This window comes from Cyprinodon variegatus, unplaced genomic scaffold (genome assembly GCF_000732505.1).
Source record: "Cyprinodon variegatus isolate N-32 unplaced genomic scaffold, C_variegatus-1.0 Scaffold515, whole genome shotgun sequence".
Taxonomy (NCBI): domain Eukaryota; kingdom Metazoa; phylum Chordata; class Actinopteri; order Cyprinodontiformes; family Cyprinodontidae; genus Cyprinodon; species Cyprinodon variegatus.
The window spans coordinates 405,272-422,902 of record NW_015150968.1 but is presented as its reverse complement, the minus strand read 5'-3'; the positions used below and the strand labels follow the sequence as shown (position 1 = coordinate 422,902).

Below are 17,631 nucleotides of genomic sequence, written 5' to 3'. Positions count from 1 at the left end.
TTTTTTTTTTTTTTGCAAAACAGGATTTTTGCTTGCAGTAATAAATTAACACAATTAATTCCATAATTAACAAAGTTAATTACAGCAATCACAAATACTGCTCTTTTTTCAGGACACAGGTTATATAAAAACTTTTTTTTGTATAACTGAAGATCTCGAAGTAAATGCGTATAATATTCTTTCAACTTCTCAATCCCAAAAGGAAAAAAGGAAAAAACATACAAAATAAAACTTATGACACTTCACTTTCTTTTCTTTAATTTTTAAACATCATTAATTCTAATTTATCGTTTCTAAGATAAATCAATAATCTCGTAAACTATTCAATAAATGCCCATGCCTTAAATGAAATAAATCAAGCCTCTTTTTACTTAATGTATTTTCTTTCATTTCATCTGAGTTTCCAGGAATTTTTTGCAGTTTTTCTGGACCCCTCTGAATAACTCCAAATATGTTAAGGTAAAAAGTTACACAGATGTAGGGAACAGCTGAAGTTCTCTGTAATAAAATCCAAAACATTTGCAGGTGTTTGCATTAGCATGTGTCACATGTAATACAGTGTTGAAATAATGGCTTTTATTCATCTCTCTGAGTTGGGCCGTGCCTATACAGCCTTCCTTGCAAAGGATTGTGGGAGCCAGAATAGTTCCTAGAGGCAGCTAGAGACATCAAGAAGTCTCTATGCTAACTGTTCTGGTGCTAGGAAGCATCTTCTTTCCTTTCCTAGTTCCTCCCTACAGCACTTATTATGACGGACAGAACTCTGCTTTGGTTTAATCATCCTTACCGATTTGAGGTATTCAGATTGAGCCCAAGACTTTTTTTCCCCCCTTGCATTTAAGCTGACCAGACTAAGGAGACTATTTATTTTAGCATTTTAAAAAAGGGTGAAACAAAAACAAAAATAACAAAAAAACAGCATACATGTAAGACTGTAGCAGCTGCCTTTATATCCTTATTTATCTTAAAGTCGCCAAAATAAAATTAATAGAAAAAGCATTCAACTTTGCTTGTTTTGAATGACAAAATACTATATAAATTCAATATCATAATTTCAATGTTTTTTATTTATTTTTTTATTTATTATTTTGTCTTTTTCAATTTATTTTAATGGCAGCTAACAAACAGAAGTTGTATGTGAATACTGAAGAGAAAAGAAATTCACTTTATTGAATAAAATTATAGACATTTATTTTCAGCAACATCTCAGAGATTTTTTTTTTTTATATAAACCAACAAAAAAAAATGTTTCAATTAAAACATCTCTTTAGTGCTTTCATAGATTTTATGCTTTTGTTTTGAAATCCTTATTTTTTTTTAAAACCTGAGGGGCTACGCTAAACCTGCTAGCTGGGGGTAATGTTGGCCAGTAGATGCTTTGAAAAGGCTGCCTTTAAAGAGGGAGCCCTCACGAAAAATAAATGAATTAATTTCTTTTACTATTGTTTAATATGGTATTAGTAATTTAACGAATGTAAATAAATATAAAAATCTGATTTCTGATAATATATGAAAGGGTTCCCAATATTTCACCCCATGACCCCAAAAGTAACAAATTGGCAGCTCCCTAAAACTACTTAGAATTATTTCACTCCATATTCATCTCTACTGAGAGTAATCATTTTTTTTTTAATTAATTAACTTTTTTAATGAAATTAAATGTATAATCTTTACATGTACATTTAATTTTTTAAAAGCAAAATTAAATTCATTAAATCACATTTCAAATATATATTTAATCATTTAAATTAGCAATTCTTTTCCTTCAAAATTTAAATATATTTTTTTTATTATCTAATGGTACATTTTAATACTTCATCATTTGAAATGTATGTGTCCAGCAGTTAATTGGACATTTAATTATATAATTGTGAATTTAAAAATTTAATGGTATATTTTTGATGTTTCAATTATGTATTAGCTAATTAAATTAATGAAAATAATAAAAGAATAAATTCAATATTTACCTTTTTCATTGTAGATTGATACATTTGATTGTAAATCATGACCCTCCAGTTACTTCACAGATAACATCACAAACTACAAATTATCAATTACATGCTTATGACTCTGATCGACATTAAGCCCAAATCTAATTTTAAAGTGTTGGTTATTTTGAAATAATACTTAAAAATGTTGGTGAAAAAGTGAAGTCTCAACAGGTCACAGCTTTTGTGCCTAGATGACATGGACTAAAATCAAAGGAAGGTATTTCTGCTTCTTTTTGTATCTCTGCTTCTGTCTTCTTGAACCCCAGTTTGCCTCAGCAGTTGGCCGCTCACACTGAGCCTGGTTCCGCTGGAGGTTTCTTCCTGTTAAAAGGGAGTTTTTCCTCTCCACTGTCACTACAAGCATGCTTAGTGTGAGGGATTGCCTTTGACTAAATGAGTCGATGCAATCAACTGGTTTTCCTTAGATAGAAAACTTTAAATCGATTTGACTGGATGATCTGGTTGAACTGTAAAGTGCCTTTAGGTGACATGTGTTGTGAATTGCCGCTATATAAATATATATATATATATAAATAAGATGCTTCTAGAATAAAAGGCGACCACGTTTAATTCCTTCTCAATTCGGTGCTTTAATGATCACTATTTGGGCTTTTGTTCTGACAAAGAGAGGGCAGCTATTTCCACCATGTGAAGAATACCTCCAGAGCGACATGTGAATCACTTCTAGAAAGGCCCGGGAGCCGTTAAAGCCCAAACATCTGTCCAAAGTTTTTTTTTTTTTTTGTTGTCTTCACAATTTTCCTTCTTTCTTTTAAGAATTCATTCATATTTCCCCTGAGCGGATAAGCCGTTAAAGCTGTGGTAGAAGAGTTAGGAGATTAAAACAGCTGCTTGTAAATGTGGGTGAATATAAACAGGCGTTGTGTACTCATCTGTACCCTCCTGGGAAATAAACACTAACTAAATCAGTTGTTAGCTTTGTGTGTTATCTCTGAAGATGAAAGGACCCTGAAAACAATGAAACTGCTGCCCTGGGGTTTTCTGCATGAGCAGAGAGAGAGAAGAGCAACAGGAGCAAAGGCTGAGGCCTCTTTGATCTGCGCAGTCCGACTCAGGGAGCGAGTCCTAGACCGACCCGAAAACAGAGAAGATAGCGGTTTAGAAAAAAAGACGCTTTCAGAGAACAGGCTGCAGCAGAATATCTTCGGGTCTACCCATTTATTTTGGCCAAGAACCTCTTTTAATGGCTGTTTGTAAAGACTTGATATTTAAGTTACATTTATTTCTTCTTTTTCTATTTCATCTGCTATTGTAAAGGCATGATTGAGGAAAAAAAAAAACATAGTTTGGCTGCTTATGCAGCTCCTTTCAGTTTATTTAGCTGCTCTACAGAGGCGGAGCTAGATGGGGGATAGGGGTGGCTCTGACTAGCCTTAGTCAATCAGTTTGTCATGAACTTCTCAATGACTCTCAGCCATTTTCCAAAGCATACATTAAGGCAGGGGTCTTCAATGTTTTCCAGGCCAAGGTCCCCCAAACTGATGGCGAGATGGAGCGGGGACCCCCTAATTACATATATTGTTTGAAATAGTAGTATATAGATATAATCCTATAATCACTCTATTACAGATGGAGTCTGGCAAACGAAAGTAATTTGGCCCTGGGATTACTAAAGTACAGTATTTCTGATTCTGATTCCTTGTTGGTGGGACAGGTGTTGTGAATGAAACGGTGCCCAGCTTGAAACAGCTCCTGTGTGTCTCTGAATGTGTGCATTGATGACTGAAAGACATCTTCTGCCTCCATTTATCTGTTTACTACAGTCTGTTGAATTCATGTTAATGTCTATTTAAAGGCATTTCAATTAATGGAAAAAATTGCAGGGGAGGAATAAAAAAAAACAAACCCAACCCAAACTGCTCAAAGAGCCATATTGGACCAAAAAAAATAAAATAATAATCTGTCTGGAGCCGCAAAAATGTAAAAGCCTTATATAAGCCTCGTATAGCAACACGAGCTCTAAGTGTATTATCCCACTATAGAAAAGGACTATATGGGCTTAAATATATAATAAGCATTCATGTTTAAAGGTTTATCCTGAAGCAAATGTCACATAGTAGCCTGAGGTGACGGAGGAACAGTGAACGCTCCCATCGTGCGCCGCTTCACTGAGGGCCGCTTCACCGCCTTCACTGCGTGGTTTAAGTTTTCTTGCAATGATGAAATTATAGAAACACAATAAAGGAATCTTTCTATGGTGGACGTGTTTCTGTAAGGAGGAGTTTATTGAGTCACGAGGAACCAAGCAGGAATTTACATCAGAGCAGTGCTCTCTAACCCCGAAATCCCACATCCTCCGTCACCATCGTTCCTTGGTCTGATTAATATTTTTAGGATTTGGGGAAAAAATGGAAGAAAGGTCAGATACCTGCATCAAAGCCACCCTCTGGTTTAGAGGGGAACTGCTTGTTCCCGAGGTGGTAAACCATTTTCTAATGGGTGGACAAATCCCGTTGTGGGGAGGGCCAATGATTGGCTAGTTTTTTTCTAGCATTAGCTCCACCCTCTTCAACCTAAATGTAACCTTAGCCTAAACTCAGTTCACACTTTAGTCGTAAACTAGGGTGTGAGTTGTACTAATTGAGTCCAATCCGCTCACACTTGTTCAAGCCCATAGAAGCACTGTAGCCTTTTAAACATGATGCGGCCATAGGTGCAGTATTGTCCAGAAACAGTTAACATCACTTTTCCATAATGACCACACACAGTGTTGGAAGCAATTATCATGAATATTTGGTGTTTCTGTGGAAATAAACGCAGGGCTAGAGACAGAAGATAGATGTTCACTCATTGCACTAAGAAAGACATGGAGATTGAGAATACAGCCTTTCTGTAAGCCCATAGAGATCTCTCTAAAATGAGAGGTTCGAAAAAATGTGCCTTACTAAATGAAAGCTGATGGATTTACACACCCTGCGTTGTTGTTTTAGACTTGATTTACTCTGAAAGTGATGAAAACAGAAATCAAAATTCTCTTTTTTACTGTTTTTCTTTTATACCCCTGAAAGCATACCAGTTACTTGTATATGTAGACAGAGAATAAGCACCAATAACTTACCATTAAGCCAGCTCGACCCTTTGCTCGCTTGGGCGCTGAGACAGCATGGTTGCCTCACTTAAGGCTTGCACACCTTCAGCTCTGTTTAATTAGTTTCACCTTAAGCTAAACTAAACCTAAACTCGATTCCCAAACCCTAAATCCCATCTCAAAAACAGAACTGCTTTTAATGGGGCTCATAAGAACCCATGACTCCTTATAATGGAGTGTAGGTTTGAAAATGTATTTAGCAAAATAACACAGACAAATACATCTGTTTATGAAGCCTGTTATTGACTGAATGCATATGATTCCTTGACTTAATACACTTAAAATGAAAAGTTTGTCTCTGGCCTTGTTTGAAGGAATTGTTCCCCATCAGGTCTCAGCTTTCAGATATGAATCGATATCAGTTTCCACATAGATGGAAAGAACTGGGGGAAGATGATAAGGTGGTAAGCTAAATGGCAATTATTAACACATTATAATGATAAGCTGAATATAATAAATATATGATGTGAATCAGTTTTACTCTTTGATTCTTAATGCAGCAAAACTTTAGTTAAGTCTTAGAGAACTCTGATTCCAGAAATGTTCTTAATCTCCTTCCTATCTTCACAAAACTTACAAAACAAGAGGTGTGATACAATTTTAGGAGATACTTGATATTAACAAGAACAAAAATAGGAGCAATATTAGCAATAATATGTGTTTTATGTTTTCACAAATATAGAAACTTTTAATTTTTTTTATAATAGTGGCATTTCCTTCACCAGACAGTTGGTTTTGGTGTGAAAGGTGATTGGCCATGTTTGATGAGAACTATGCAGACTTTTTCACATTGTGAGACCTTGAACTTCAGGGTCTGGTTCACTCCTACTGAAAACATGCTTCTGTCCATTTTTTTCTTTATACATCATGCATCACTGTGCTTAAAAAAAAATCGGATTTATTTCTTGATGGTTTGGTCTCTGTGGCTCAGTTGCTTGTGCTGCATTTTCAGCAGCTGCTCCTGGTGCACAGTCATTGCAGTCTGGCCTGTCTGCTCCGGTTTCATAAGCAGAAAGTGAATGACCTATATAGTTCTCAGAGGGAGGGGAAGTCACCTTGCTGGTTGACCAGGAAACAGGCACGTGGCATGGCGGTGATGAGGTTTTATTAAAGGGGTTGACCAGCAACTTAATATTGTAGGCAGACTTTCGATGGATGTGTCGTTTGCGGCTCACGTTGCTAATGGCTGAAAATCTTTCCAGGGCTGCGTCTCTTTGCTTGTGTTGTCTTCTGTCTAACACTGCTTTGTCTTAATGTGGAAAGGCCAAAGTAAAGGGGAACATCCAGTGCATTAACGTGCTGAAAAACACATCTTGACATGGACTGAATTTGCAGACACAAACATTCACCTTAGGTGAAACCACAAGGCCCGGTGCCAGAGAGATCAAGTCAGACAAACACCTCACCAGAGACTCCTCTAAGCGTCCTAACAAATTGAATGTGTGTGTAGACGGACAAGAGGGAATTAGATCAGTGGTCGTGATTGTATCTGAGTGTGCTGCTGCGGTACACCTTTCCAGTACGTCCCCGGGAGGAAATGTGTGTGCAGGGAGCGGAGACAGAGGGAGGATGGGGAGAGGGAGCCAAGCAGCTGGATGATGGAGGCTGTACGGAGAATTTTAACCAGACAATCACCTTGCATGTTATTGATTGGGTTGGAAGAGAGGTAATTAGCACAGAAAAGAGGAAGAAGCTAGGGCCACTTTTGATGTTTTGATACAAAGTGTTCCCTCTTTGTACCCATCCACGTGTTTGTGTGTCTGTTTTGTGTTTTAGCTTGAAGGGAAAGGCTTTACTTCAGATTAATCTAAAGCTGTAACAAATATACAATATGCAATACAAACAACCAAATTCTTATTGTGAAACAAATCACTACACACCATTTACCGTAATGGAAAGGAGTTTTCAACAGATTGTTTTGTGAAAGACAGAACCAGGTCCTTGTGAGGTTTCTTGAGGCCATTTCTGGTTTGGGTTTGGATGTCCAGCCCATGTGATTCTCAAGGATTTGAAGAAAAGGTTCCTGACTATTTCACTTCCAAGGTATTTCATGCTTCCAAGTCATGCTTGTGTTTGGTGTTTTTTCACTCGATAATGAAAAGCAGCCCAGAAAGTGATCTGATCATATTCTGAAAGAGGTGAACTTCTAACTCCAGTTCTCTGTATCTTTCATAAGAAGCAGATTTAAGCGGTCTTGTTGACTTGGCTGCATGTTGGATGCACCATGAGAACAAAAACACTTGTTCTAGATCCTGCAGTGCAGCGTGTCTGACCACAAAACTGTGATAGTACAGGTTTTAGATGGGCTTGTTTGAAAACCAAAACGATTTACATAACGAACTTAACCCTGCAGTCACAGAGTTCTGAATGCAACTTCTGCTCGCTTGCAGGATTACAGCCACCGCCATAGCACCATACTCCCCAGGGGGTTGCAACCTATCCAAATAACATCAATTTGGAGCTTTTTCTAACCCCCACCCCAGCCTCGGCCAATCTCAATTGATCTTCATTGACTTGCGTTGTAGAGGGTTGGACTTTACCAGCTGAGCTTCCTGAAAGTTTGAATACTTGGATCCAGAAAGGCTGCAACATAGCCTTCTCCTTTCATTAGCACTGATTGTCTCAGTCTATCAGAGTGAAGAAAGAGCTTATACAAAAAAGGAAGGACTTGATTAGCCAGTCTGTCTACATTTTGACCCTCTAGTATGATTTTAGATTAAATGAATCATGAACCAATGAAGGTAGATAGTAGTAAAGGGGGATGACCATGACCTGACTCTGTAGGGGCCACTTAGTTCCAGTGCTCCCCTAGCCTGGCCAGCCACACCAACTGAAGCTGTTAATTACTCCCACCTCCTGAGGGAGGCAACCAGGGGGCATCCGAAAAAGGTGTCCGAGTCAACAGCTGACTCCTCTCGATGCGGACGAGCAGCGGCTCTACTCTCCTGCCAACCTGCAGAGAAATCTCATTTTAGCTGCTTGTATCTTGGACAGACCTAGGCTAGTGCTTCCCTCCAGTTCAGGAGGTTCAGTGATCTGACCAGGATATGAGATGTCCTCCTGTGAAGGTCCACCAGCCATGTCCTCTGGGAGGTTTCCACAAGGCAGAACCAAAGCTTTACCAGACAGGATATCTCTTCTTCAGACACTTTGGGAGCACCTTGTATGGGGTAGGGGGTGTTGCTAGAGAGAGATGTCTCTCTCTTCATCTGCTGCTTCTTTTTAAACACATTCATCATTATAAAATATAGCTTTTATGGATACAAGCACAAAAAAATACATTATCTTTAAGTAAAAACTCCAAACATATTAGGATTGTACCATTAAAATAGTTTGAGCTTCCAGAGAAGCCTCTGTATGCAGAGGAAGAAGCTTTAAATCACCAGTGGTTTGTAGAGGTTTCCTACCTTCAGGCAGTGCTACTTTAAAAAAATCCACTCCTCTTTTTTGTGTAAATCACCGCTTGCTTTCAGGAAGACTTTTGAAGAATATTTGCTGTGATCATAGTTCATTACTGCATCCACAAAGTTACCTTGAAACTTTTACATCTGAAAATGATACAGCAAAGCTTTCCCTGGTTGTTACCTTCTGAGGCTGAACTTTGGAGGGAGGGAAGGTGATTGATGGATGGACGGACGGGTGGAGGAGCGGAGGGAGGTGCTGTGTGACGGCAGCATTGCAAGCTCTTCAGCGCCAGTCATCTTTTCTTCTTCTACTTACATTCCTTTTCCTTTCACCAAAATCTATAAAATGTTCCATAAATACCACATTTTACAGTAGATTATAGTTAGACACTGATTACCATCAAAGGATGCCCTTGTTGGAGGGAATCGTTCCCTACTTTCCCTACTTAATGCTATATCAGTGAGAAGGTCAGTAGTAAAGAGGAACAAATGTTTTTATGCTTTGGATCTTTTGGATCTTTCATCAGTTCACTCGCCTTTACCCTTCATAGAAATATATATATCAGAAGTTTAATCCATAATGCTGTTTGCTCTGCAAAGGATTCGTTTTTTTTGTCATTTTTTTCAACACTTTTTCCAGTAATTCACAGGTTTTATTCTGAAAAAAGGGGAGACGTTTTTCCGTTTATGTTTGACATCCTGTTCTGCGTCTCTCTGCTTATTGAATTTAAATAATCCTCTCTATAATTCTGTCAGAGTCGTCTCTGTAAGCCCAGCGGAGCTATAAATCAGGAGATCTCAGAGCCGCTCTCTGTCTGTTGGAAGACATCTTTATGACCCGCCACACTCGCTGCTGCTGTCACTTCAACTGTAAAAATTCATTTCACCATGTGCATCAGCTCAGAAGGCAGCATTCCTTCCAGGATTGGTTGATGACTTTAATAAATCCTTTTTTAGATTTATGCACCTACTGAATGTATCTTTGTTTTTCTCTGTGTTGCCTTTCAGCTCAGCGCTCAGGCAACCTTCCTCCACAGCCAAAGTGTGCCTGGTCTGCGGAGACGAAGCGTCCGGGTGTCACTACGGCGTGGTGACGTGTGGAAGCTGCAAGGTCTTCTTCAAAAGAGCCGTTGAAGGTAAACCTGAGCTCATTCTTAGGCTGGGCCTCACTGGAGGCCTGTACCATGAAGCAGGATTACTGGGTTTTAACCCTGACTTGCCGGTACCACCAAGCTGGATTCAATCTTAGCATGACTGGTTACCATGGTAACGCACTCTGACCTAGCAAACTTGCTCCATTTCAGGCTAGCTTTCAGGTTTGCTTTGAATCTTAAAAAGACGTTCCACCCAGCAGCCAGTCAGCTTTTAGGGAAAGAATGATGCACCCTTTCTTTGAAGACGCTTTTTAACTCAGAGGAAAAATAATTTAAATAATAGAAAACCAAAATAAAAGAACCTGAAAACCAAAAAGCTGTTAAAAAAAATATTTCCCTGACAAATTTGATTTCAATTTCATCCATCCCTCCATTATCTGACACGCTTGCCCCAAGTGGGGTAGCGAGGGGTGCTGGTGCCTATCTCCAGCAGTCTATGGGCGAGAGGCGGATCCCACCCTGGACAGGTCGCCAGTCCATCACAGGGCAACACAGAGACAAACAATCATTCACACACACACACACTCACAGCAAAGGAGAATTTAGAGAAGCCAATTAACCTAAAAGTCATTTTTTTGGACTGTGGGAGGAAGCTGGAGTACCCGGAGAGATCCCACACATGCTCAGGGAGAACATCCAAACTCCTTCTTTTTGACTTACAAACCTTTGACTATTCTTTTTTTTTTTATCCTCATACACCGCCACTATTCAGTAGTTTGAAGTATAATTGTTATATGAAGTTTGGCAAAAAAGAATAAAATAAAAATCAGAGCTCAAATTGAGAGAAGATCCTTTGATGATATATCAATATATATATATAATATAAGTTCTCACTGCTCTGCTGGCATTTTTAAGATCATCCATTCGACTTGCAGCAGTGCGGCCCTCATGGTAACACTGACTGTATGAATGGCCATGAGATATTATGCAACCTGCAGCTTCATGTACATCGTCAGGGATGCTGAGCGGCTCAGGAAAAATACAGCCTGCTGAGCTGTAAGTCAGGTGTCCAGAGTCCTGATGCAGTTGATGAATGAATTGTCTTTCCTGCATGGCCACTTGCCATAGCAGGTGAGTCAATACCTGGATATGTCTGAAAATGCATGTTAATTGCATTCTAAAAATCTGGCTCTATATATTGGACACACCTTCTCATTCAAAGTTTTCTTTATTTTCACGACTAGGAAAATTGGCATCAAACCTATGAATTAACACATGTGGAGTTATATACTTAACAAAAAAGCCTGAAACAACTGAACATATGTCTTATATTCTGTTTTCTTCAAATTAGCCACCTTTTGCTTTGATTACTGCTTTGCAAATTCTTTGCATTCTCTTGATGAGCTTCAAGAGGTAGCAAAGGTTAGGATTGACTGAAGTTGTGCAAAAGCAATCTGTAAAACTTAATGTTCAGAACTATTGGAAAGAGAAGAGGTAAGATCAAATAAGTTTAACTTCTTTATACCGTTTTCAGACATAAGCACTGAGTTCTACATATAATGAAATTCTATATAATTAATAATGTTATTATAAAGTTGCCTGTGTTCAATTTCTATTTAATGGATTTTCTGAAAGGAAGTAATACAGTGATTTATCTTCATTATAATTATTTCTTTAATTATTGTCATCATTGCCTTTACTTATATAACTGCATTTCAGTAGTTAGGTGAAGCCAAACAGTTTTAAGCCTCTAACCATTTGCACAAGCAATCTTTCTGGATCACCTACAACACGCCCAAATAAAATGTTTGCACGAGCAAATACTTGGAACACCCCTCAGTTAAAGCATGATGGGCCTTATCCCATCATGCTTTAACTGAAGGGTGTTCCTGTGTCCTCCTGCGAGCCGAGCAGGAGGACTCAGCTTTGGTCTAAGCTTTCTGTTATATAACCTCTTTAATGTGAGGTTATTAGTTCCTGCTGCCTTTGTGTGAGCTGTGGTTAAATCTTATGCAGACTTTAACTGCTCGTTATCACATCAACTAATAAAATTTTTTATTTTATTCATTGTTTGCCTGTGAGCAACTGTTAAGTTTAACCCCGACACCCCCGACTCCAATCTACGGCCTGCAAAGAAAACCCTTCTTATGCAATCCTGGGCCAGGCCTTTTCCTTCACAGTAATGATGTGAAACTAAAGGGGGTTGTTCGTTTTTTTTTGGGAGAGGCTCTGTAGTGAGACCAACTGCGTGTTTTTCCCCCAAATTAACCTGAAAATTACCAAACAGAAGCTTTTTATTTAGCCAGTGTGACCTGCTTTAGACAAGCATAATGAAAAGGAAACAATTCAGAAGGGAGCTGCTCTTGTTATATTTAGCTTGGGAGAAATTCCAGCCTCAGTCATAATGTGCTTTTCATGTCGCGCCTGCTGCCTGAGGCCTTGGCCTAACTCATTTAGATGAATGTTTGAATGCAAAGCACACTGAAGAGCCCGGCGATGGTGAGGAGGGGAGAAAAATGCGTCTCTTGCCAGCCTGCTGTCCAGCCCTTTGCTTGATCTCATGACCAATGGAGGATGTGCAGTAATTCACAATCAAATCGTCCTCTGATTCAATGATATTTACACATTATCATCGCAGAGACATAAAACCGGATTATGTGTCTGTGGTTATCTAATCAGACATGCCGTTGTTCCAGTGGATAAGTCAAAGATATGGCGATGAGGGAGATGGGGCAAAAAAAGCTGCATTTAAACAATAAATATAAATAAGGAGGTAAATTTGTTGCAATGTTATAAAAAAAAAGGGACTTATTTCAAAGAAGTGTATTTGTGGAAAAATGCTTTTTTTTTTTTTATAAAACTTCTTTATCAAAAAAGATTTAAGAATTATTTCTAGGTATGCAGAAGTTCAGCCAATAGCTTTAGAGTTTTTCAGATTTCATTTTCCACATTTTATTTCTTTTGAAATATTTCAGTAAATGTATAGTCATAAAACTGCAACTCTAAGTTGTGAATCTTGTTCCATTATAGTGGCAGTAATAAGTTGAGGTCAATAAAGTCAATCAATAAAGTTAATCAATCAATAAACAAAACTTTGAAAAACAAAGTAACCAAAAAAAGTTTTAAGAGTAACATTTCTGTTTTTTCACTTTTTCTTTCTTTCTTTTATGTAGTGTTTACAGATGTTATATTTTCTTTTTTTCATTATTTCTGCTATTCAAATTGAGTTTTACAAAAATGAAATTGAACCATTGTAATAAAAAAAGAGAAAAAAAGAAACATTTTGAAAAAACACAGAAAAGACAGATAAGATATAAAATGTGTGCTTTGCTCACAGCAATAAAGAAGCAACATTTTCACCAAAGACGTTTTAAAAAAAGTCTGTAAAGAATTATTGGTAAAACTTTTGGATGCAATTCGTAATTTTTTCAGCTTTTAAAAGTTCCATTTTTGAAACACACTTTCTTCAAATGTCCTTTTTTGAAATGTTTTCTTTGCTTTCAATAATACTGGACCACATTTCTCTCTATATAAACGACACACGTTTTAGACAAGATGCTGCAAATGTTCAAACTGAGAAAGTGAAGCATGCGGCGTAGTGATGTGAGCTGTTACCTCATTTGACCTCAACACAGCTGCTGCTGAGGTGGAAAAAAAGAAAAAAATGAGAGGAAAGGCGAAGCAAAGGATGAAAATAGTACAAGAAGCATTTAGCAAAGTGAAGGGAGATAGAGGACAGTGAAACAGATACGGGGAGGAGGAGGAAGGACAAAGAAAAAGTCAGACAGAGACGAGAGATAATGGGAGGAGGAGCCGGAGAGACTAAATAACAAGGAGAAGGATGGAAAGTGATGTGTCAGCAGTGAGAGGTGCAAGTTGGGACGTGAGGAGTCGCTCTCCTCTCTTCCTCCACTTCTTCCTCTTTTTCCTCGCTTTTCTTCTCAAAGCTACTGTAGCAGGATAGGAATCTGCAGATCTTTCTGCACAGCGGCCCCCGGGGAACACAACTCCTTAGCTGTAGTTCGTTAGACGCTAAATGGCTCATAGTCCTTCAGCGCCGAGCTGGTTAGCATTCTGCAGAACAGTCAGATAAAATTATAAATAAAATGATCTGACTGTGGCACACATTCGGTTTAGCTAGTTTTTATGTTGCAGTGCTCAACCTGAACTCTGCTGTATTTAAATTGGGGCCATCTGTTTAGAACATCTATGGGCCCCCGGGGGCCTTCACTGTCCAAACTTCCTCTCACATAGTTCCTCCCAGAAGGGTGAATAATAACTGTTTCTAAGTTTCTTCTTCTACTAAAGTCACTAAGTTCACATCTATAAAGCCTTACAACAAACAAATGTTTACATGCGTTTATAAAAAGACACTTTAGAGTTCATTTTTTCCTGTCTGATGTTCAGTCACCTTTATCAAGGTTACTTCCCTTTGCTGGAAAATAAATGACACATTTCTTTTTTCTAAAGAAGCATGTCTGCACAATCTGAAATATAAGTAAGTACATTTTTGTGAAACTAAGTGTATCCTAGCTTGTTTTAGGCAATTTACCTGTGATTTAAGATGTTTACATTTAAAACAAGAAAAAAACAACATACAGTAACTAACACAACTTATTTAAAGAGCATGATATTGAATTATCTCATTTTAAGGGAAACAAATCTCCGGTAATTCTGTCACAGATAATGTTGTTAACCTGCCTATTAACCTGCCTTAGTGACTAAAGTCACTAAGTTCACATCCATAATTAAATGATTTTAAAATATTTTAACCTTTTTTAAATCGGTTTTTGCAATGTGTCCTTGTTGTTTCATAGAACTGCATCATATTTTTTTACTCAAACATTCCTTCCAGAAGCTTCTCACAAGGTTCCTTCTACCTCCAAAGAAAACAACCTTCAAATCGGTGGTTTTTATGATCCAAAGCTTAATTTAGGCTTGATCAGATCACAGAACCTGTGTCAAAAGGGAAGATTTCTGTGTTAATTTGCTAAAAAAGACTTACAGTATAAACTGATCTAAAGGTATTTAAAAATAAAATGATCTGCCAACGAAATAAGGATGTCTGTCCTTAGAATATGATTATTAGATATTATGCACTTAAAATACAATAACAGGGATGTTTTTTTCTTATTTTATACATAAAAATCTTTTTTTACCCCTTAAAACTAATGGAAAATACACTTATTTCTAGAAAAAAGGGCTTACTTTTATTTCATTTTTTTCCAGTGTAATTATGTTACTTTTAAAAATGGCTTCTTTCTCTCTGAGCGGCCTTTCAGTCCATGCCAGTCCATGATTAGTTTGCTTTCATTTTAGGATTAGAAACTGTCCTCCTCCAAGAAACGGCACCTGTTCTCCAGGATGCTGTTATGGCTGCACCATCTCTTAATTTGGTTCTGATATAGTTTTCATTTTTCCAAAGGCTTTATTTTCTTGAAATATTAAAAAAGCAATGCCACAGATTAAAATTTGGGATTATCTATTCATTTAAAAAGAAATCATATAAAAAAAAAAGCAAACAAGATATGTAACACATTCTTTAGAGCTCCCTTTTTTTAATTAGCACGACTGTTTCGAAAAATTAATGTTAGGATAACAAATCATCCAACATATTTATTGATCTGAATAAATGCAGCAAATTGCTGCAAATAATAACAATAATTGAACTTTATTGATCTCACATTTTTTTAGATTTTTTGAGAAATGTACCTCTGCATTGGGGAGCAGTGGGCTGCCATCGTGGGGCTCCCGGGGAGCAGTGTGGGCTTAAGGGTCTTGCTGTCTGTGGGAGTGGGGCTCGAACTCAGAACCTTAGGATTCCAAGCTCAATTCCCTGACAACTAGGCTGCCACTCCCTTTTTCCTTAATGAAATATAAGAAGGTCAATTTTTATTGAAAAGAATGTTTTTCCCCTGTCTTTAACAGAAAAGGAGTTTGCTAAATAATTAAGAATTTGAATTGTATTCAAAATAGGTAAAAACTCTTTTATTGTATTTCGAGTACATAACATCTGATTCATCTTATTTTAAGGACAGCAATCATTCCATTGGTATATCATCCTGTTTATCTGCTCAAATTGAGGGAAATCGACTAATTTGAATGAGTTTTTGCTCACTTTTAGATTAGTTATTTTTGTTAACCAAGGTGTCTGCGGTCAGATCCATGTCTTTAGTCTGCTTACAGTTTGAAGCCACTCATCTTTTGCTGATCTTTTAACCTGTAGAAAAGATCCAGACTGATCTGATATCTTTATTTCTATTATTGTCTTTCTATCTGTTTTCCATTCATACGTGCATCTGCATTGTCTCTGTCACTTTCGGAAGGACTGGTTTGTTGATGTAAAACAGCTGCCCTCAGTAATCGGCTCCATGTGGCGCACGTTCGCTGGGTGCCAGCCTATTATTCACATGTCATCGGTGCTCTAGCATGCCTGCCTTTCATAATAATTCCAAAGGGCACTTAGTTCTTTCTGCTCAGATTCGTTTTGGATGTATTGAGCTGTGGCGCTGTCTGGTTTGGTTCTACAGCCTCACTGAGCCATGGTTTCCATGCTACTTGTGTCAGTCATCTTCATTAGCAGCTTTGCAGGAAAGGTCGTCTGAGGACACCGGTTCAGCGTCTGCTTGAACGGCAGCTCAGCCGTCCAATCAGGTGTCCCTCTGCACTGGATAGGGAAGTACAAAGCGGCCCGCCGCGTCCTGAGCTCTTCCGGTTGTTGTGTGCAAGCGGCTCATGTAACAGCAGTTGGAGGAGAGCCACTTACTCTAACAGAGTTATCTGGATGTCTGCTCTTAGCTCGTCTCACACTAGACATCATTTGAATACGGAGCGCACAACGTGCCAACACACTCCCCGTCGGCTTGTAAATCCACAGAGCTTACTGTGTGTGACCCACAAAACCCAAAGCTGTTAAGTTTGGAGGACGCTGAGGGTTTCAAGCAAATGTGGGGCTGAAATAATGAGACGGTTTTCATCTGAACAGCCCCGGCCTGTTTTAGACGTTCTTAAAAGTTGCCTTGATCTGGAGCTCCAGGATTTCTGAGTTGCAGCCAAAGCTTTTTTTTATGGACAGGAAATAAACTAAACAGAAATCAGCCTTTAGCAGATGCTTAAGAAGTTTAAGATTAAAAACATCCGGTGCATGAATTAAAGACAGAAGCCTCATAGTCTACTGTTTTCCTTTCCTTAAGGGCCGCATTTGTAAGTTTATTTACTGCAACAGGATTGGATTACTGCTTTAAAAGGGATTTTTATTGGCTGTTGTTGCAGTTGGATTATTAGAAAAATGTACCATGGCATACGGCAAACAGAAAAACTTTACATGAAGCCAGCCCAGCCATGTTTGTTTTGTTTCAGCCGTTTCTGACTGACGTCTTACACGTCACTGCATTTCATTGGTCCGAAACGTTTCTGTGTCGTTTCTAATGTATCTGTTGGCTTCTTGCAAGATGTATTTTTGAGTGTGAATTCACAAATCCCGCAACAATTTATCGTGCTTGCAAAGTAGGCAAAAGCCCACTGTGCATCAAGAAGAAGGACATGTTATTGTATAATTTATGGAAATAATAATTAAGATTACAGGGAGCAAACACACACACACACAATACCCATATGCATAGGGGGTTTAAACCACATGCAGCATTAAGCCGTATGTCTGGAAACAGACCAGCACAGCCACACTGGTGTTCTGAAGATTGCTGGGGGGCGAATGTCACAATGATATAACTACAGCCATGCCTGCAGAATCCTGGTAAGGTGAACGGAGGGCTAGTCTTTTTGGTCCAACAGAGAAAAAATTAAAGTTGGGACTAGGGCTGCAACTAACGATTATTTTAAAAATCGATGAATCGGCCGATTATTTTTTCGATTAATCGATGAATCGGACAAAAAATATTTTTTATATTTTATACTCTTTATTCCAAAATAAACATTTTAGACAGAACAAACAAGCACACAAGTACAGGTTGCTCATTAACTGTCCTGGTGCAATATGAAAAACAAATGTTTCTGTTAAAACTACTCAAACTTAC

The 17,631-nt window shown here is 38.2% G+C and overlaps 1 protein-coding gene across 1 annotated transcript in view; it reads left to right on the top strand.

Annotated features, from left to right (window-relative positions):
• nr3c2 (nuclear receptor subfamily 3 group C member 2) overlaps positions 1 to 17,631 on the top strand; it is a 139,064-nt gene that overhangs the window by 70,176 nt on the left and 51,257 nt on the right. The window contains exon 3 of the mRNA XM_015390848.1: positions 9,513 to 9,640. Coding sequence (XP_015246334.1) covers positions 9,513 to 9,640 — 128 coding nt within the window. The remainder of the gene's footprint in view (positions 1 to 9,512; positions 9,641 to 17,631) is intronic.